Raw genomic sequence first — 22092 nt, 5'->3', positions numbered from 1 at the left:
TTATGCTAAAGCCAAAGGTGAGGACAAGTTTTTTCATTCAATTTATAGTTGATTCTGGAATAAAATTAAAAATTCTGTTTTTGTGGAGTTGTTATCAAAAATGTTAGTTATAAATTGATACAAATTTCTTTTTGAAGCAAAGCATACTTAACCAAATTGTAAAACTGCATCTTTGACCATATGTTCAGTGTGCACATTCACTGACATGATTCACAAGATTTATTAGAATATAAATTCCTCGCAATCCAAAGACCTGTGCGCCCTTATTCTTGCCAATTCGGATAGATCACCTTAGTCTAACAGTTCTCAAGGAAATCAACAAAGTTTTATTTGACTGTTTAAATCGTTTGTTTTTAGTTTAAAATGTTGTTCACAATAACTTTCCTAATGAAAAACAAATATTGGAAAGATCTTAATTATTTAATCTCAAAAAATGTTTCAGTGGTGTATCTTTGTAGGCTTAAATTATAATGTTGTTTATGAAAATTTTCGAGCATATTAGACCTTTTTGCAATTAATGTCGCAAGTTCGGAAAAGTTTTAGAAAATTTTATAAGTTTTAGCGCTATAATGTTGGTTTGAAAATTTATTTCCTTACAGAAACTACAAAACTGGTTTTGGTTTTGGTTTAGGTTTTGTTTTTGTTTTTGTTTTTGTTTTTGTTTTTGTTTTTGTTTTTGTTTTTGTTTTTGTTTTTGTTTTTGTTTTTGTTTTTGTTTTTGTTTTTGTTTTTGTTTTTGTTTTTGTTTTTGTTTTTGTTTTTGTTTTTGTTTTTGTTTTTGTTTTTGTTTTTGTTTTTGTTTTTGTTTTTGTTTTTGTTTTTGTTTTTGTTTTTGTTTTTGTTTTTGTTTTTGTTTTTGTTTTTGTTTTTGTTTTTGTTTTTGTTTTTGTTTTTGTTTTTGTTTTTGTTTTTGTTTCTAAACATCATAAAGATTTTCATTCTTTTTGTGAGATCTGAAGACTTTATGATAGAGGATTATTTTTTACTAGAAACATGAAATTTTGAGAATGGGCCATCCTGGCAAAAGGATTCCGGGGGAAAGGAATTCTGGGAAGTAATCTATTCTGGGAGCTCCAAATCAGATTTTCATATTTTTTTTTTTTGGCAAAGACGGGTATTTAAACTCGTGAAAAAAGTAGTTAAATAAATACAAATAAAATTTTGCAGCAACAGATGGTAAAAACCTGGATATTAAAATTCAATTAGTGTTTATTGAAATTTAATAGTTCTTTTCCAGAATGTTACATTTGAAATTCAGAGATTTGGAGAACCTTTCAACTGAGATCAATTCATAAGCCTTTACAGGGAGGGTACATGTTTCTAAGTTTAGATTTTGCTAGCTGAGTGCTCTTTTAGTGATAATAAATTTTGTGAAAAAACCCTAGATCTATGTAACCTGGATATTGATTTTCAAAACAATGTGTTTACTTTTCAGAGAACTCATAATTTACATTCTTCTCTCCCCGCATCTCACGCTGATGGCCAAGTTGACCAACCTATAATCTGGTTTACTAAGAAAAACGTGTCGCCCGGACTTTAATGGTCACCAACAGTCAATCACGAGCGCGGTGTTAAACGATCCGCTTGCCCACGCGAAGCTGCCCCCTCTCGGAATCAACTTAAGTGAATCGAGTAAATTTTCACACAAACCTGACACGGAGGCGCTGTGGCTGCCATATTTGTGACAAACTCTTAATAAGTTGAGCACGATGGGGGTAACCTTCGGTAGGAAAACGTGGGAATTCAATTTGTTGTATTTAAAAATGTTGCTTTTTTATTCATTGAAATTTAAATGAGAAATATCGTATTTAGTTTATAATAAAAAAAAAACCAGCCGTCATTAAACAAAGAAATATAACTTGAAAAAAAATCTGGTACGTCAGACAAGGGTTAGTCGTCAATATCGACTGACACAAATTTTCCCACCGATATCTTGTCCACTCATAGTGACAGTAATCTTATGGTCACAGTAATCACCGCATTGAGTAACTCCACAAGTCTCCACTTTCGGTAAAGGTAATTCTACTCTATCCACCCAATTCATCACGAAACCAGCTGTGATTAAGACAAATCCATTCACCCCGGCTTTTGCAGCCACCCGAGGGACTTTTAAGCCAGTTAAGGTGTAGTAGGTTCATTTCCCCCATTTTTCCATGATGGCCCTCGAGTTCAAGCTCCACCAGGGTGTCAACTCAGCGTCAATTGTCTAGCCATTGTTCCCTTCGAAAAAAGTCCCTCTTGTTCCGCAACCATTTTCAAATAATTCTAAAACTGCAGGAAAAAAAAAGTAAAGCTGCTACTTTTTTATACTCACGCCACCCCCTCGGGGTGTGCTCCATTTCCACCTTCCTCGTTTCATCCGGAGTGGAGAACCACCCGGCGGCAATGTGTTTTTGTCACCCGAGGTGAATTCGAGCCATTTTTTTCGTCCTTGTGAATTTCACGCGCCACAACTATGTGCGCCTTGTGGGTGGCTTAACTAGCCTAATACTCACGGGGAAATGTAAGAGAGACTGGAGTCATATTTAGTGTGATTTTCAGTACTTTATCAAATTCAACATTAAAAAAAAACTTTTTATTTTATTTTCACATGTTTAAAAAGGATACCATAAAATTGGCTGAATCATGATGAAAGGATATCATTGTAAAGTAACATCAGTAATAATTAGTTTTTTTTAGGTTTGGAAGCAGAGCTAACCTTTTTAAAATAGCAAGTCTTGATTCCAAAATTTTCAAAACATTTTTTTCGAAAAGATTATCAAAATTCACAAAAAAAAACATTTTTCAGCATTGGACCATTTGTTGCTGAGCTAATGTTTAGACGAGACTTAAAAAACTTCAATTTTCTTGTTTCTTCACTTTTATTCGCTGTATTTCAGCAACCAGAGGTACAATCTTCAATGTCTCTTTGGCGATTTTATTGCAAATTTTCTGAACCTTTCGAAAAAAAATATAAATTTTTAGGTATGTACAATCATGAACACTACTTTAAAAATTGAAAAAAAACTGGATTTTTTTAAATTAAACTTTACGTGGCTATATAGCGGACCGTGGTGTAGGGGTAAGCGTGGTTGCCTCTCACCCAGTCGGCTTGGGTTCGATCCCAGACGGTCCCGGTGGCATTTTTCGAGACAAGATTTGTCTGACCACGCCTTCCGTCGGACGGGGAAGTAAATGTTGGCCCCGGTCTAACCTAGAGGGTTAGGTCGTTAGCTGAACCCAGGCATAGGAGTCGTCTCCCTGGGTCCTGTCTCGGTGGAGTTGCTGGCAGGCAGTTGGACTAACAATCCAAAGGTCGTCAGTTCGAATTCCGGGGTGGATGAAAGCTTAGGTGTAAAAAGAGGTTTGCAATTGCTTCAACAATCAAGCCTTCGGACACCTAGTTTCGAGTAGGAATCTCGCAATCGAGAACGCCAAGGCAATGCTGTAGAGCAAATAATTTGATTTGATTTTTTTTTGTGGCTATATCTTGAAAACGGTGCATCTTATCATAAAATTTGTACAGTTCATTTGCGATTGCAAATTTCATAAAAAAAATTAGGTCAATAAATTGTTTTGACAAAATGTTCTCTTTTTTCCAAAACAACACATTTTTTTAATGTGCATTTTTTTCTAAATAGTCCCCATCACTACCTACAACTTTGCCGAAAACACCAAACCCATCAGAAAATATCTTCAAAAATTACAGAATTTTAAATAATTACATGTTTGCTGCCAAAATAGCACGGAGACTAAGGCTTCTTTCGTCATAAGGGATAACCCCACCAAAATGGTCAAAATCGGCCAAATTCGTAGATAATTGCTCAATTGTTAACAAGTCGGGATTTTTTTTTTTCTAAAAAAAACTATTTTATACGAAATAGTGTTTCAAATGATTAAACAAATTTAGTTGAAGCTAAACTATGATTTGTACGCAGTACGATAATTTTAGATAAAGATTTAACATAATTAATTTAGTTTTTTATTAAATTCAATGAGATGAGGGGTTCTACGATGGCCTAAAGTAGTCATAGTAGTTTATGGATAACCCCCAAAAATTCAATTCCGATTCCGATTTTTTATTATGATATTGCACTGTCAATGTACTTATTTTATCCTTTTTCCAGCATAAAATTGAAAAAAATAATATTATAATGAACGGCATTTCTAAATCCCTGCAGTATTATGGGAGTTATAAATCTTGAAAAAGGATATCTTAAACTAACTTTCCTCATTAAAACATTTTAGGTACATTCAAATTTAATAATAAGTTTGTTCCAGCCAGCGATGGAATAATCATCATCAAAAGAAAATCATTGAACGTTCATCAAGAGAAAAAATCCGAAGTGAGCATGGCTCTTCTCTCTCACGCACGAAAGATCGGTAAAAGGAATCTAAAAAAATTATCATCTTGATAATTCGGCGGAACATCTTTTTGACCTCTACACTTGCAAGTGTAACGTCACACGTCGAAATATGACCCGTCACATTTTGTCGATGGGCAATGTGTGTTAACAAAGTGAAATAAATATTTTTAGGTGGTGCTGACAAGGAAATTCGCAAAAAATCATCAAAAGATTGATTTTCTTGGAGAAGTTCGGGAGCGATTTTCTCTTGCGTGATTTGCCTCCTCTCTCTCTAGCGGGTGAAGAAATTTTGCAAGCGAATTTTTTTTTTTGCGATTATTCCATCCCTGGTTCTAGCTAACCGTGTGCCGAAGACAAATTGATCGAAAAATTCATTCATTTTCAGTGTGCACAAAATTTTGTGTGCAGTTATGATTTGCACAGGGGGAGAATTTGGTGCAAAGTGTGCAATACCACCTACAATTCTGCTAAAGATATGAAACCAAACAGAAAATCCCAACCCAATATACGACTTTTAAAATATTTATTTTACAATTCAAGGAAAATTTGCTGTAAAACTCACGTTCCTAGAGCAAAATTTGACATTTTGGCAGCTATTTAAAGTTCGGCTACGTTTTTGGCCAAAAATTACGGCTCGGAAAATCCACGTTTTAACATATTTTTTTATGTTTGAAAAACTTTTCTTCAAATATTGTAGCACGTCAATGCGATTCCCTTGAACAAGTAACACTGCTGCCAATGTCGTCTCCATTAAGGGGTTACATACATGTAGAAAATCACAAAATTTCATATTACAGAAAATTATCCAAATTCACTAAAAAGATGATTTTGATGATTTTTGATGATAAGAGACGAATTAAGTTCACAATTTCGCCATGCGCAAAACGAACTGTCAAACTTTGTGAACGTTTTTCTCTAAACACCGAGTTGATTTACGGGTGCCACGATATCTCGAGATGGGATGGACCAAATTGGCTGAAATTTGGAGTGAAGACTCTCAAGACATATTCCGTGTGCATGACGAAGCCCGATTTTAAAATTTTGCTTTTTTAAAAAATACTAAAATCAAAAACTGACGATTTTTTATATGAAAAACATAAAAATATTTTTATATTTTTTTCAAATACGTTTTTTTAAATCGGCCTTCGTCATGCACACAGGACCGGTTCAACGAGTCTTCACCAAAATTTTGAGCCGATTTGGTTAAAGCAGTGTTGAGATATCGTGGCACCCGTTTTATGAAACTGCTAACTTAAAATTGCTTTATCTCGGCAAAGGTACATCCAAATGTCTTCATATTTATTTTGTTAATAGATGAAAATGTATATTTTAATGCCCTGCAAAAAGATTAAAAAAAAGTTTAAATGTGTGCTCAAACCAACCTCTGACATTTTTGACGATTTACATGTATGTAACCCCTTAAGGGGTGAGATTGAATCAATTTTCAAACGATTGGCTTTTAAGGTAGTATCTATCAAATTATGCACAATTTTGGGAAAGTGTTGGTGAACTTGATTCATTTCCATATAAAAATTTATTTTATTTTATTCAAATTGTTTTTGTTTTAAAGAAATTTTCTAGGGGTGTTTCATTTTTCCCCTTTTTTTTTGTTAAAATTGCCAAAGAAACAAAAACTTTTTATTATCACTACAATTTTCCTTACGCGACGTTACGGGGAGGCGTCGTTTTCATGATTTATGAATGAACTCTTCCGCTTCGCAGGGCGCCACGATACAAGTATCCTTTCGTCTCTAACTCTCAACAGCGAAAAACAAAACGGAAAACCTTCCACCCAGTTCAACCTCTCCCCTCTGAGGGGGAAGAATAAACTTTTCTGCCGTTTATCCCTGTTTCTGCGTTTCTGGGTTAACCTTTTCTGGGGGAGGCAGTGAATGTGTGCAATTTTTTTTCTCTGTTCAGCCACTTCGACCAACAAAAAAAGAGTTGGTTTTAGGTTTTGGGATGTTTTTCCTTCGTTTTCTTTTTTTGCCCTGGGTGCGGGGTGTGGTGAGAAATCTCAGCCAGTGAATTCACCGTGCTAAATAATTAATTTGTACTCAGCTTGAAAGCACTCCTTTAGCACGTAAGATGAGTGGCGGTTACTTGAGCTGGAGTTGGCAGCAGGTTTACGGAAAGTGAGAAAATTATGTTTTGTTTGGTTTGTTGTTAAGAAATTTTGGTTTAAATATTTGATAGATAAATAATTGAATAATTTCATCTTTTAAAATAATCAAAAAACCTAATCAATCAAATTGAAGTTTTAAACTAAATGTTTCATATGTGCTGCAAATACTAGCAAATTTCAAAATACGGCGAAAATTTCTCAACTTCATCGTTTCAGTAGCACGTTCCTCCCAAAACATCTTGATTCAACATCATATGCCCCAATTTTAAACTTCATTCACACCCTCCCACACGCAAACAACCTTTCCCACTGATGCAAATTTTGGTCGTCTTTCACAAACTGTTTACCTATTCCCAGGCATTTGATGAAAAAAAGAAAATAAAATGAGAAACATTTCCCTCGCGAAAGCATCACATCTTTCATCCTTCTTTTTTATCTCTCAAAAACGATGCAAACCACTCTTTATGCAACATGCAATTTGTAGCTCGACTGAAAATGACATTCTCAGTTTCGCACCCATTTTTGCAAAAAAAAAAAAAAAAAAAATGCGATGCAATTGAAAGGGGATGTGGGAGCTCTTTTTTAAATTTGTCAAAAGAGCAGGAAAAGCTGCTGTTGAGCTGACTTTTTAAAGTTTTTTCTACCAGAGTAATACATGCTTATGGGAAAACTATAAGTTATCTTCTTTTGAAAGAGAAACAGCTGAAAATAAAAGAAATTTGTAAGTTTGCAACAAATTTCTCACTGTTATAATGATTATAATCAAATTTCCCTTGTCACCTTTTTCCAACGCCATCAGAATCATGTTTCACTAATTTTATTATCAATAAAGAAGTAACGGGATATTTCCCTCGGAAAATTTCCTTCGTCGAAAAGAAAACCCCCATTTCCCACCGCCAGCGGTATAGAGGAGACCGCCAAGCCACACCATATAACTTATCGTGCCCGGGGAAAACTTTAATGCTTTCGGTGGCAGATTACAGAGATTAAATTTCATCCCTTTTAGCGATGCACCCTCCACCGTGGAGCAAAGTAATAGGGGAGTGGAGGGGAATCTTTTAACCAATTTTCCTTTGTCGTTTTGGGGAAGAACAGAGGGGGTGCAGCGAAAGCTTTTCTTGGTAACCTAATTTCTACATGTAAGAACGGAAAATTGAAATTCCAATATTTTTTTTTTGGTTTTGTATGTTTAAAGACAGATACTTCCCAAAATTGTATCAGATAATTTGTGATCATGTGGAGTTTTTTTAGTTAATATTTAATTTTATTAATTCTGTTCTCTTTTAACTTGAGAAATTTCATTCCCAAAACAATGATCTGATTAAAAATGTAACATTCACTTATATGATTATTGAAAATCTGTCAATGTTCAGGCAATAACATTTCATTAAAACAAAAAAATAAATTCTTAGCAATATTTCAATTTTCAATTTATTTTTCTCATTAAAATTTAGACCAAATTCACTAATTTGATCATTATTTATTGGTATTAATTTTATTATTTATGACTTAATTTATGATCATCTGATTTTTAGTTTCTTTGGTTTTTTTATTGTCACATTTTGACCAACTTTATTTATTGTTATAATCAGTGTATGGATAATTTTCCAATCATATTAGGCCAATGCAAATTTTATTTCAAGTCTTTATCTCCCTGCCTTTAGAAATAATCTAAACAAATCATTGAGAATCATTCTCCCAAAAATTATTATTTTATTGCATTTTTTTGCAATTTAATTTTTTATTTCGTTAAGATGTTATTTTGCATCATTAGTTCGCCCATATAAGTCTCCATAGAATTTTGATCCATACAAAAAGATTCATAAAATATTTAACAATCTGTACTGTGAGAACGGATTCTCTGATCAATTTGATGTCTTCGGAAAAGTTAAAGTCAGAAAAAAGAGCTACACTCTAAACATGTAACCAACTGTCACACAAAATAATAAATTATACACAAAAATCATTTATGAAATATCAGATTATTAGATTAATTTTTGGTGAAAAAATTTCATTATTTGAGCAAAATACGTTTGGCAGTGTTGCCATTTATCAAACAAATAATATTTTTTGAAAAGCGTTAAACCAAAATTACAATAAAATTTACTTAAATTTGAAATGTTTCATTGAAATCGCAATCAAAATATATATCGTGCTCCGTTTCTACCTCTTTTTACTTAAAAATATGTTTTTTGTTAAAAACGCGACTTTTTTTTATCTGAACGAGTAATGACCAAGCCTGACCATCCATGAAAGTTCCTTTTTTTCAAGCTCTTATTGTAGAACTGTTTCTAGTCAATGATTGTGTTTATTTTATGTTTTTTTTAATTTAATTTTTAAGATGGTGATAACTTCTTTTAAAAAAGAACGTAAAGCGAAATTTGACATTATATTTTTATCGAAGTTTTTGATAAATTTCCCATAGAAAACAATCGAATGAAAGTTTTTGGGTAAATAGTTGCAAAGTTATGAGCAAAATAAAAAAGAATTTTGGCGATGCCGGATGGTCCAATCAAGGAGGTATTACTGTCAAACTTCCATTAAGTGCAAGTTTGTTTGTTTGCCGTAGTCCTCCCTGAGTACCTCCCTGAGTACCAAACATAGGATTTCTGTTAACTATCTGTAAACAATGTTTCAAATGACACATATTTATCTTGTGAAAAAAAAAACTTGCACAAGTTTTAAATAAAACGTTTAATTCTTTTTGTATTCTAAGTAGTAGTTTCAATTTAAGTTTTTAAGAGCAAGTCCACGAACAGGGCATATCCCCTTGTATGGGACGTCGTTTGGACAGGGGCTGTTTGTACATATGAAACTAAGTCTGGCCAAAATATGAGCACTCTAGGTCAACGGGAAGTGGGGCAAATCGGGACACAAAGTTTAAAGGTTCAAAAACGTCAAAAATCTTTAAAATGCTATAACTTAGGAAAAAATCAATTTAATTCCAAAATTAAAAATGCATCTGAAAGGGCTTAAAAAATGCAACAAAGTGCAGGAAGAAGCATCCTAATTGGTTAAATCTAAAGGGAGTTTTTGGCATTTTAGTGAAAAAATAGCATAATTTTCAAACTCAAATAAAAAAGTGTTCCATCATGATATCAAATCGGTTCGACCTGCAGCTTGTAGAGGACATCTGAGACTACCATCTGAGACTGAGAACGCTTTGGGTAAGGCAGTTTAACATATTTACTAGACACTTTTACTTTTAGTGATATTTTTGGTTGTAAATTTTTGCTTGGGAGACCCCTTAGATCCCATTTTCTGGTGATAATTTTATCATATTCGTGTTCCTGAGACAATTTCACAATAGAAACATGCATGAAAATGTTTATTTTCATCCATTTTAACCATTAAAAAAATGAAAATTAAAAAAATCTTTGATTCACATTTATTGAAAATTAAGTTCGTTTCCAAGGATACTAGATGACACCAGAAAAAAAAAATTTTTTTTTTGCTTTAATGTTTCTATTGTGAAATTGTCTCAGGAACACGAATATGATAAAATTATCACCAGAAAATGGGATCTAAGGGATCTCCCGAGCAAAAATTTACAACCAAAAAATTCACTAAAAGTAAAAGCTTCTATTTAATATGTTAAACTGCCTTACCCAAAGCGTTCTCAGTCTCAGATAGTAGTTCCAGATGTCCCCTACAAGCTGCAGGTCGAACCGAGTTGATATCTGGATGGAACACTTTTTTATTTGAGTTTGAAAATTGTGCTATTTTTTAACTAAAATGCCAATAACTCCCTTTAGATTCAACCAATTGGGATGCATCTTCCTGCATTTTGTTGCATTTTTCAAGCCCTTTCAGATCCATTATGAATTTTGAAATTAAATTAAATTTTACCAAAGTTATGGCATCTTCAATATTTTTGACGTTTTTAACCTTTAAACTTTGTGTCCCGATTTGCCCCACTTCTCGTTGACCTAGAGTGCTCATATTTTGGCCAGATGCTAGTTTTATATGTACAAACAACCGCTGAAATTTTCAGGCAGATTGGTGAGGTCGATGCGAGATGGGTATGCTTTGCTCGTGGATTCGCTCTTAAGTCCAAATTGAGACGAGATTTAAAAATCATTTCCTGAAAGTACTTGCAGTATTTTTTGTTTTTTTTTAGTAGGCACGAATTTTGTCATAACAAAAAGGAACAAAATTAAATTTCGACTTTCGACCTTTATGACAAAATTCACAAATTTTTCGGCCGCTGTTTATTACTAAATATATTTACGGCAAACTTAAACATCCCCCTCTTTCCGTTACTGATTGTCTTCTGAATCTGATAGTTTTTAAATTAAATTCTTCTGGAATGGCAACCATAACTTTTCTGTTCCTGCTACAGTTACCTTCCAGTGAAAAAAGAAAAAAAGAAAGGATTCGTTTGTTTCCCAGGTCCTCGTAGAACTGGAAAATTCCAGCCAGGCAAAAGCAACCTGCCCGGGGATCCCCGGGCACTTTTCCTTCTGCCGCTGCAATTCGTGTGCTACTTTCGGAGATCTCTTTTTTTTTCTGCAGGAAAACTTGCAGCGGTGGGCTAATGGCAACCGATTGGAAACTACTTTCCAGATAATCGAATCATCATTTATCACGCCACGCAAAACGGACGAAGGGGGGAGGATTGCAATCGCTCGAATACTATCGATATGTTGGCTGTGTGTGTGTGTGCTCTAATTTCGTTAATTTCTCCCGGGATTTGTTGCAGTTTGTTGCAGTCCTTGGAAATTGTTCCGGGAAGGGGGAAAGGATAGAAATATGGCACCAATGGATTGTTTGTTTCCTCGAGAAAGGATTGCGACTGGGAGTTACATAACTAAGTTCCAAGTGATTTCATCTTGTGAGTACATGAAAGTTATGTACGGTATAAAATCGTGATTAGATGCATTTTGTATTGTATTGATCAAAGCTTTCTTAGTATGTCTCGATCAATTTAGCATATATCAATACAAAATATCTTGATACCTATGTTTATATTTAAAGGAGTATAGAAAAGTATTCAGATGAGTACAATATTCTGGTTTTAGAAATTCGTTTCTCCTCATTTCCTGCTTTCAAAAGCCACAGTTTATCTACACCTTGAACGATAAACTTTCACCGGTAGCAGCTATTTGTTCTGGGTAAAAACGATTAGAAATGTATACAACTCAGTACATCCAACTGCACTCCTGGACCCTACCAACCCAGTCTACGAACCTGCTGAAAATCCCCCAAAACTTCAACATTTTGTGCCAATTCCGAGGCACGCGATCCCTTCTACGGAAGACCTTCTTCCCGAACCCCCCGGAAAACTATCATCCATTAAATGTATCCCCAAAATCTGTTTGTTATTCATTGCCAGCTTCACCACCACCGCCGCCATCAGCCCAAATCTGCAAGACTCCAAGAATTTTCCCCCGGATTCAGGTTCGACATAGTGCTCCACATTGAGAGCACGGGACGGAACGACCGAAAACCACAGAATCTACAGTGTGGCAAAAGCAGCTGACTCCTGCCGTTGCAGCTGCCCGGTTTTGCCACTAAATACCGATTCGTTGGGGTGGTGCTCTCTTGTCCAATTCACCGTGAGATGGGTTTTAGTAATTTGCTAATTTGCATTACGGACCCAATCCAAAAATTAATTTGATCAGCATTGAAAATTGCAAATTATGTTTTAGAAGTTTGGAGATCGGCCATTGTACCAAGAAAGCATTACTGCAACGGCATATCATGTACGAACCAGTTTTCCGGGTCGTTTTAGTAATTAAATAAACAAACGGAGTGGCGTCGAAATCTGTTGCAAAGACCCCAATTCTCTCCGCCAGAGTGTGCCAGTTGAGGCACCGCTGGATTTGGCGATGTTTAGAGATGTAGTTTAGAACTGTGGTTCAGTGACACAGATTCATTTGTCCTCTAAATTGAAATTGTTTGGACTACAATCAGCCTAATTGAACGGTTTGGAAGCTTGAACTGTTTTGAGAATTTAAACTTATTTTTTTAATCTTCTAATCTTTTCCAAGAAAATAATGATGACCAAAAAGAAACATGATTTCATCAAAACACTTTTGTGTCCTCTTGGCTATCAAAAACTCATCAATCATCGATGAGATGTGGGCAGCACTAAATTCGTTTTTCGCCGCAAACCCCGCCCACTCAATGATACTAACTTTGCCCACGCTGAAAGGAGCTTTCCGCCGAAAAAGAGCTTTCCCCCACCCCGCGCAAAAACCCACAAAAGAAGCATGATTAATTCGCAAAATATTCTCCAACGCAACATCAACAGCACTTCGCAAAAACTGGGAAGCAAACATCGCTAAACTTTCGTAATTCCTCCTCCGCCCCGCGCCGCAAGCAAAAAAAAAGATGAATCCTTGTAACTTTATGCTCGGTTTGGTCTAGAATGGAAAAGTTTTACAATAGAGAAACTGGCCAGCAGTAGTAACAACCTGCAGGAGGACTGTGCAATGGGAAAAACATTCGCGCACAAATCCGATTACTATTTTCACGGGTCGCAGGTTGGATGCAACCGTTTCCGTTCAGGTGTTGAGGTGGGCATTAGGGTGGCAATAAAAATATTCGACATCAGGGATACCTTGTGAACCGATTCTCTATATGGGTAATTCTCCGCCAACTCACACAGCAGTTGCCCCGACCCCTCTTCGATTTGCGTGAAACTTTGTCCTAAGGGGCAACTTTTGTCCCTGATCACGAATCCGAGGTCCGTTTTTTGATATCTTGTGACGGAGGGGCGGTACGACCCCTTTCCATTTTTGAACATGCGAAAAAAGAGGTGTTTTTCAATAATTTGCAGCCTGAAACGGTGATGAGATAGAAATTTGGTGTCAAAGGCACTTTTATGTAAAATTAGACGCCCGATTTGATGGCGTACTCAATATTCCGAAAAAACGTATTTTCATCGAAAAAAACACTAAAAAAGTATTAAAAGCTCTCCCATTTTCCGTTACTCGACTGTAAAAAATTTTGGAACATCTCATTTTATGGGAAATTTAATGTACTTTTCGAATCTACATTGACCCAGAAGGGTAATTTTTTCATTTAGAACAAAATTTTTAATTTTAAAATTTCGTGTTTTTTTTAACTATGCAGGGTTATTTTTTAGAGTGTAACAATTTTCTACAAAGTTGTAAAGCAGACAATTACAAAAATTTTGATATATAGACATAAGGGGTTTGCTTATAAACATCACGAGTTATCGCGATTTTACGAAGAAAAGTTTTGAAAAAGTTGGTCGTCATCGATCATGGCCGTTCATGGTCACCCGCGACAGACACGGAAGACGAAACAAAGAGAAACGCAAAAAGTAACTTTTTCAAAACTTTTTTTCGTAAAATCGCGATAACTCGTGATGTTTATAAGCAAACCCCTTTTGACTATATATCAAAATTTTTGTAATTGTCTGCTTTACAACTTTGTAGAAAATTGTTACACTCTAAAAAATAACCCTGCATAGTTAGAAAAAACACGAAATTTTAAAATGAAAAATTTTGTTCTAAATGAAAAAATTACCCTTCTGGGTCAATGTAGATTCGAAAAGTACATTAAATTTCCCATAAAATGAGATGTTCCAAAATTTTTTACAGTCGAGTAACGGAAAATGGGAGAGCTTTTAAAACTTTTTTAGTGTTTTTTCGATGAAAAATACGTTTTTTCGGTATTCTGAGTATGCCATCAAATCGGGCGTCTAATTTTACATAAAAGTCCCTTTGACACCAAATTTCTATCTCATCACCGTTTCAGGCTGCAAATTATTGAAAAACACCTCTTTTTTCGTATGTTCAAAAATGGAAGGGGTCGTACCGCCCCTCCGTCACGAGATATCAAAAAACGGACCTCGGATTCGTGATCAGGGACAAAAGTTACCCCTTAGGACAAAGTTTCAAGCAAATCGAAGAGGGGTCGGGGCAACTTTTCCCGATTTCGTGTGAGTTGGTAGAGAATTACCCATATGAAAAAAATAAGTAACTATGCCAATTTTGAGCCAAATCGGTTAAGGTTTAAGGGTCGCCTTAGGTCGACTTCAGTTGGTTGAAAAAAGTATTTTCATATAAAAACTGTTTCTTTAAATCGCTAATAACTCAGGGTCAGAGTTAACTCGGATCGTTTTGCAGTCTTCGACAAAGTTACAAAGTAACTGTCATAATCGAACTAAGGTCATAAAATTTCACAGAAGAATCTCACACTTTTAAATGACCTGACACATTTAACGCCACCTTTAGGTGGGATTTTTAAAATGTTTGCTTTTCCTTATACATTTTTACAATTTTTTCCATACAAACTTCAATTATCAATTGCAACTCTCAAATCTTAACCAATTTGGCTCAAAATTGGCACAGAACTTATTTTACCCTAAAGAATCGAGCCAGGGAGTATCTCTTACAAATATTTTCCAACATTTTAAATTTTGCTTGCCAGCCTAGGGTGTTGATTTTGAAGTTATAATTTTTTTTTTTATTTTTATAGAATTTGCAAAATATTGAAGTTCCAGCTGAAAAAAAAAATGTGACTGTATAATCAATTATAATGTGGTACTTCTAAATAATAGTAAGAAAACAACTTAAGAAAAGAGGATTTAATTTAATTGTGTACATTTCGAATTAATATTATGCAATCATAAAAAAAACCTAGCGTGACGTCACAGTCCCGCAAACCCCCCTCCCCCCTTCCTCACATCTTGTCACACCTACGATAACCCCCCCCCCCCTCCCCCCCTAAGAGCGTACGTACTTTATGGATGACGCCTTACTAATTCAGTCTGGCCGGAATCGAAATGAATCGAATGTCAGATACAGTCCAAATGTTTTGTATGAGACGTCAGATAATGGAATCATGAATATTCTTTTTTTTGTATTTCTTATTTTCCTGCATTTAACTTCAATCCGAGACCTGCGAGCCCATAAATTTTAAAAGTTGATTGACTCTTAAATTACCTAATGCATGTTCTCAATATTTCATCAAAGCCTTTTGGCCGCCATCTTGGGTCTAAAAACATTCAAATCCCTTAGGGGCTCGACAATCAAAAATAAGACAACGAAGAAAGTTTATTTTTTGCAATTCTGTCGTGAAACTTCTTACTTTTTCTGTCATTCTCGAACGACATCCTACTTTTCTCTACTGAAAATAACAGAATCGAATAGCAACACTTTTCAAAATAAATGCTGACAAGTTCTACTTTTCAGCACTGAAATGGGTGCTGAAACGTTGAACTTTTCAGCACTTGTTTCAAAAAGTAACACTTTTCAACATTTTTTTGAATCAAACGATTTATTGACAAAATATATGAAAATTTAACTTAAAATTTCACACAAAGGGTTTTTTTCGGAATTGCAAAAAATGTTGTATGGAACTCGTTGCAAAACTTGATTTTTTAGCACTCTTCGTATTTATCGTTTAAAATTTATTATATTATATGTTTTTATTTATCGACAAAAGCTTTAAATAAAATTTGTACCAGCCTTATCCAAAGATTTGATTATCTGAAGTGAAATTTCAAAACCATCAATCATTGGGATTAAGTTCTCTTTCCCAGCAGTTAAAGATTTGATTCTGCTGGTTTCTGGTTGTGAGTGCTGTGCTTGTGAGTTGCAAGTGCTTGAAAAGGAGTGGAAGGCTATATTTAAATTTTCCCTATCTTCAAATATTTGGTAAAAAGCTCCTCCGCGTGCTTCGACCTTTAAAACAAATTTTAAGCTGGGTCGGAAAAAGCTGCATCGAAAGCCAATTCTTCAAAAAGAACATACAATAATAAAATTATTTTTCCTTAAATTAAAATAAATATTTCACAACTTTTTACAGTTGAATAACGAAAAACAGCAACATTTTGCCTTCCTTACTGAAGAAAGGCTATAATCCTGATCCAAAAATGAACTTTTCACAGAAAGCTCGTAGACCCACCTTCATGTATACTTATCGACTCAGAATCGAAAACTGAACAAATGTCTGTCCGTTTGTGTGTATGTGTGCTACCAAAAATGTCACACAACTTTTCAACACTGGCTGAACAGATTTTGGTCAAACCAGTAGCTATCGACTTTGTTTAAGGTCCCATCGATCGAGTTTCAACAAAATTTAAGTTTCGATAAGTAGTTCAAAAGTTATGTACACAAATGTGTTATCGCATATATCCGGATGTTAGATAAATTACATTACAATTACAAGATATCGTACCAAATATCATCATAGGTAATTTAATTGTACGAAAGATTCTACAAGATCGAAGATCTGGAAACCCTGTCTCAAGTTATGACCATTTATGTGATATTTTTGTACTTTTCTGGATCTCACTTATCTGTACGAAAACGATGTCCATCATCCGGATCTATCATCCGACCTATCGTTGGAAAGGTAATCGAAAGATCGTCCGAACAAGGCCAAAAAATTGAAGATCTGGCAATCCTGTGTCAAGTTTTGACCACTTAAGTGATATTTATCTACATTGCTGAAACCAGATCTCACTTATCTGTACGAAAACTGAAAACATCCGACCTATCGTTGGAGAGGTTATTGAAAGACTTTGCAAACGAGTATAAAAGATCGAAGATCTGGCAACACTGTAAATACTTGTTAGACTTGTTTTCAGCGCAAATTGTTTCCAAATAGTTCATTTCGGTTTTATTGCAGAACAATCAAGATACAATAAGTTCAGTACATTACAGAGTTTTTGAGTTTATTTCAGCTGTGTGTTGCATTGCATTATAATCCATTTTGGAACAATTATTTCTTCGACTGAGGCACTAAGGGTAAGACAAATTAAAAAAAAAACTTACCAAAATTGCAAAGGAAAAGGGACTAGAGAATGCTAGATCACAGATTTTTGTACAATTTTACATAAAAATCCCGTTGATACCAAATTTCTTTTTCATCACAGTTTGGAGCGGCAATTTACTTAATCCATGTACTTTATCGATCCGTCATGTTTAAAATTGTAAATGCGTAAAATTTCCTTACATAAATGTGTCACAAAATAAATTTACAAAAAATATATATTGGAGTTTAATTTTATTTTTACGATAATTGTTATTGTGTTTCAAGAATTTAGTGATACTTTTTCCAAACTTAATTTGAAAATCGTGTTTGAAACCTTTACTGATTGTTAATTTTTTTACAGCGAATCTATTTTAAGTGTCAATATTTCATTACAGAGTAGCCAGATGTTAAAATCAGTCGAGTTTTAGTTGAAACTCAGAATTCTAAACCAAAGCTTCAGTGTTCATCGGATAAGTCTAAAATTGAAGTCTTTTTGAATAACAGTCCTTCATTTATTTTCTCAGTAAACTTCATTTCAACAGTTATGGAAGTACAGCCAGTAAAGTTTAAATATTCTTCTTGTATAATATAATCAATTGCACCAAAACGGAGCAGGTGTTTCAACCATGTAGGTGAATAAACTAAGTTTTCCCTAAAACTTCAAAAGATTTCAACCGAAAATTCATCAAAAACACCAAAATCCCATCGCACACGCTCGCTTGCAATTTTCCACGTGGGTTTTTTTTTTCTTGTCCTTTTCCAATTCGTGACCCTGACGCGCGCGCTTCTTTTCGCCCGAAAATAAATTGAATTCGCGGAAAATCCATTTCCCGTAAGCGCAGAGTGAACGCGCACGAGCTCACCCCCAATCCTTTTAGCCCAATTTTGAGCTTGCAAATGGCTTTTGGAAGGAGGCGATGTTGTTTGGTATCCTGCCGGCTGTGTGCAGCAGCAGCAGCAGCAGGAGAAAAAATAATTAAATTCATGCTTTTTACAACTGCCTGATGGTGGTGGTCGTTGCCATAGGATTTCGGAAAGGATTTCGGGTTCAGGAGCTCACCCGGTGTTTCTGCTGTTTATTTTTGGACCATCATAAGCGCGGAAAATAACCATTTTTTCGGGTGTCTAAGCTCGGGTCAGCAGTGTGGGTGAGATTTGTTAGGACTGTCGATGATTTTCTTAGAGAACTTCAAAAATGGTTTTCCACGTAATTTTAACGGCTTAATTCTAAAACAATTTAAGGTTAATTTAAATGCAACAAACTTTCAACCCACACTGTTCAGCCCACCATTTGGCAACTCGGTTAGCAGCACTCAACGTGCGCTGTTCTTTTTTATCACAACACCAGCATCAGCCACGGTCGGCTGGTACAAACCCAACCGCGTCGACAGGGCCCAGAAATGAAATGTGTGCTGTTTTTCTCATTTCCTGTAGAATGCATTTTCCGGTTGCTGCTGCTGGTTGCCTACATTTCCTCTTCGCCCCAACCTCCCCTTTTGCCAGTTATGAACATTTCGAGCTATATTGGACTCCTGGACAGGCCGTTGTTCTTTCGGAGGGAGCTGGATTGTTTAGCCGAGTACACGAATTCTGTCCGAAACAAGCAAAACCGGAATCAGATATCTGAGTTGAGCTCGGTGAGTGGATTCTTTTCCGGCGTTCAGTTCAATCGGAAGGCACACAAAACCCGGCGGAAAAGCCATTTCCCGGAAGGATAAACTCGAATGCAGTTGAGTTTTTTGTTATTTGCCCTGAACATGCGATTTGAGTTGCGGCAATATTGAAGAATTTTAGAATTTCATCGTTGAAAAAACGGTTATAAAATGAATATCTAAGGATCAAACTTACCAATCATCAGTAAGGCCGCCGTCAGGTGTGAGGTAGGTGAGCCGGCGAGTCCGGTTGCGCCGAGTGCCGCCCCGCCGAGGGCGCACGCCACACCGCCCAGGGCCACCACCGCGATCAGCGCCCGCAGTGGTGGCCCGGCGAACCAGTGGCCGCAGCAGCCCTTCCGTGACCGCTCCGATGGTGAGCTGGAAATGAAACGAAGAATTATTTGTTTGTTTCAATAGCTCAGATTAGAATGGGATGAGAATGTTTATTTAAAATTTAATTTTGTGTACAAGGTATACAAGCAAACAAATCCATTCCATGACACCTTCCTCGCCACTTGTCGTAAAATTCGCCGAAAAACACACCCCCAAACACTTATGATGACGTTTATTTTGGGGTCGTAAATTCACACATGTTGAAAGCTCGTGCTGAGGCGGCCGGCAGCCTTCGTGTCCTTCTGGTAAGTTACGACCCAACAAAAGCTTTCAGGGTTTGCCGAAAGGACGGACGCACTTGAAGGAGTACGCGAATTTTTAACACGAACGTTAAAATTTTATGCCACGAAAACATGCGCGATTCATCAAAAATCGCTCCGACACAACATGCCATTGACGGGGGATTTTATATTAATTTGCATCATGTGGTTTGAGGAACGTGCAAATAACGGAATGTTATTGTGATGTGTCGTGAAGCACAGAATACTCATTAGGGTGGCTCGACATGGTCGATTTTACAGAACAGGCATTTTCCGGTACCATTTGGCTAGAAATGGGTTGACACCCTGTAGATGTGCCACCCTGCCTTCCAACAATGTCAAAATTTCTTGAAATAAGTAGCTTAACAACTTTTCCTAAGATACCAACGCTTTAAAAGGTCACCAGTAGAAGTTAGGGCTTGGTTGACACCCTGTAGGTGTGTCACCCTGCATGTCAATAATTTTAAATGAAAGCCAAATTCATATCGAACAACTTTTCCTAAGACACCATTTTGCAAGGTTGCTTCCTTATTACGTTAAAAATTAAGATTTCGAAATATCTACCGAAGTACTGGCAGTGTTGGCAAGAAATATAATTTTCAGCACTTATTTTGAAATGCCCCTTTTAAAAACTATGTATCTTTTTCCAGAAGCAAGATAGGACCTTACTTTCTTCGGAAAAGTTTTAGAGGACATTCAGGACTATACTTCTACGGTGTTAGTTTTTAAATTGAGTGAAAAATTATGAAAATCAAAATGTAAAAAAGAGGGTTTTCTCATACAAATTTCCATACAAATTTGAATCGCTTTGCGGAAAACCGGGTCAAATCCAATTTATCCCAAATATTTGGGGGTTGTTTGGGGGCTCAAATAGTACCGGAAAATGCCTGTTCTGATTAAATCAGTCCACTTGTAAATTTTCCCATACAACTTCAAGCCACCCTAATACTCATATCACTAAGTTTATTTTCTGAGATTTTTTTTTTTGATGTCTTCAAACTATACATAATATTGCAAACTATGATAATCTAAGATCTATGCTTAAAATTATTGCCTATTAAAACACAAAATATCTTCGGATTCATTGGAACTCCACTGACAAAAATTCGTCTGTTGTGTGCTATCTTGTGACAACGACCATTTAGTACTTTTCGAGAAAATCGATTTTTAAAGTTTGATGGTAAATAATTTCAAAACTATGAATGATGGAGTCAAACTTTTTGAAACAATCGGTTCGAATACTATTGCTAAACAAAAGCTCCAAGTTTCAACTAATTTGGTTACACCAGTTAAAAGATACAGTAAATTATGTAATCAAAAATCTGAAAAGCACGTGTCACAAGTGTGTTTCGAAAGTAAAATTGTACTACGTGTCACAAGTGTGCACAGAATTCCCATACAAACTAAAATAGACATAAATCAATAGTTTAACCGACTTAATCAGTATATTTTCAAAAACAAAAGATTGCATTGCTTTTAGAAAGTGTGTATCAATATAAATTTGTGAAAAACAAGACACATTTTCTAACAACATGTATGACGTGTCACAAGTGTGCACGATCATTTTTATGATAAAATGGTCTATGTCACAAGTGAGTATTGCGATATCCGTGAAACGGAAGCGAGGTTTGTGAGGCAAAAACATTAAAAAATATAAAAATTGAAATAACAAGCCGTAGTCTCAAAATTTACTCGATAGAAGTGTTTTAAAATGCATTTTACACTAGTTCAGATGTTTTGCAATGTTTTTTAGCGAAATTTTGGCGAACACAATTTTTTTCCGGTACTGTACATCGAAAACTTTCAAAAATTCAAGAGATTTTTGAATTAACCCAAACATGCTTAAAATGATTCTAAACGCAAGAGAACGCATTTTCAATTGAGAGGAGTGACAAAAAGTTTAAAAAAAATTGTAACAGCATTTGGCTGGTACAAATTTAATTTAAAGTTTTTGTAGTAGTAAACTTATCATAAACATGGATTTTTTTTGTTAAAAATGTATCAGCAACCTTAGTGATGGTACATTTGACTTAAAAATAAAATTTGAACACATTAAATCTGATTTTTACAAGAATAACTATGACTATCAAAGTCACCCGAAATTCAAAATATGAATTTTCGATGCAACTATTTTTTTAACACTATTGAAAAAACTTTTTATTCAAAAATAGTGCATCCACCTTATATGGCGTACTCCAGTATATGTTTTAAAAATAATAATCTTAAGATAAACCTTACCAGTTAAAAAATATTCCAAAAATAAATGCAAATTCTATCAATGTCACCCCAGTTTACGGTACTAAAAAGTATTAACACGTGTAGGGTACTATTCTTAACAACTTGTAGAAGAATTTTGTGAAAATATTGTAAACGAAGCAAAATGTATATCGTCGAATGGGAAATCATGGAAATGATGGCAGTCGTCGCCTTAAAAAATGACATTGTCAAATAAAAAAAAATACATCACAGATATATGATAACTCGTGACACATGCAAGGTAACTCATCAGGGATACGAATTACTCTTAAGATCAAAGTTTTAGAAGAGTCTTAAGGGGATTCGAACATTTTTCCGAA

At 35.3% G+C, this 22092-nt stretch overlaps 1 protein-coding gene across 1 annotated transcript in view; it reads right to left on the bottom strand.

The window, feature by feature from the left end:
- LOC120420157 (uncharacterized) overlaps positions 1-22092 on the bottom strand; it is a 289113-nt gene that overhangs the window by 41223 nt on the left and 225798 nt on the right. Inside the window, exon 4 of the mRNA XM_052711204.1 lies at positions 19057-19241. Coding sequence (XP_052567164.1) covers positions 19057-19241 — 185 coding nt within the window. The remainder of the gene's footprint in view (positions 1-19056; positions 19242-22092) is intronic.

Source organism: Culex pipiens, chromosome 3 (genome assembly GCF_016801865.2).
Source record: "Culex pipiens pallens isolate TS chromosome 3, TS_CPP_V2, whole genome shotgun sequence".
In the NCBI taxonomy this organism is placed as follows: domain Eukaryota; kingdom Metazoa; phylum Arthropoda; class Insecta; order Diptera; family Culicidae; genus Culex; species Culex pipiens.
The sequence above is the reverse complement of the archived record's forward strand: the minus strand, read 5'-3'. Positions and strand labels throughout refer to the sequence as shown.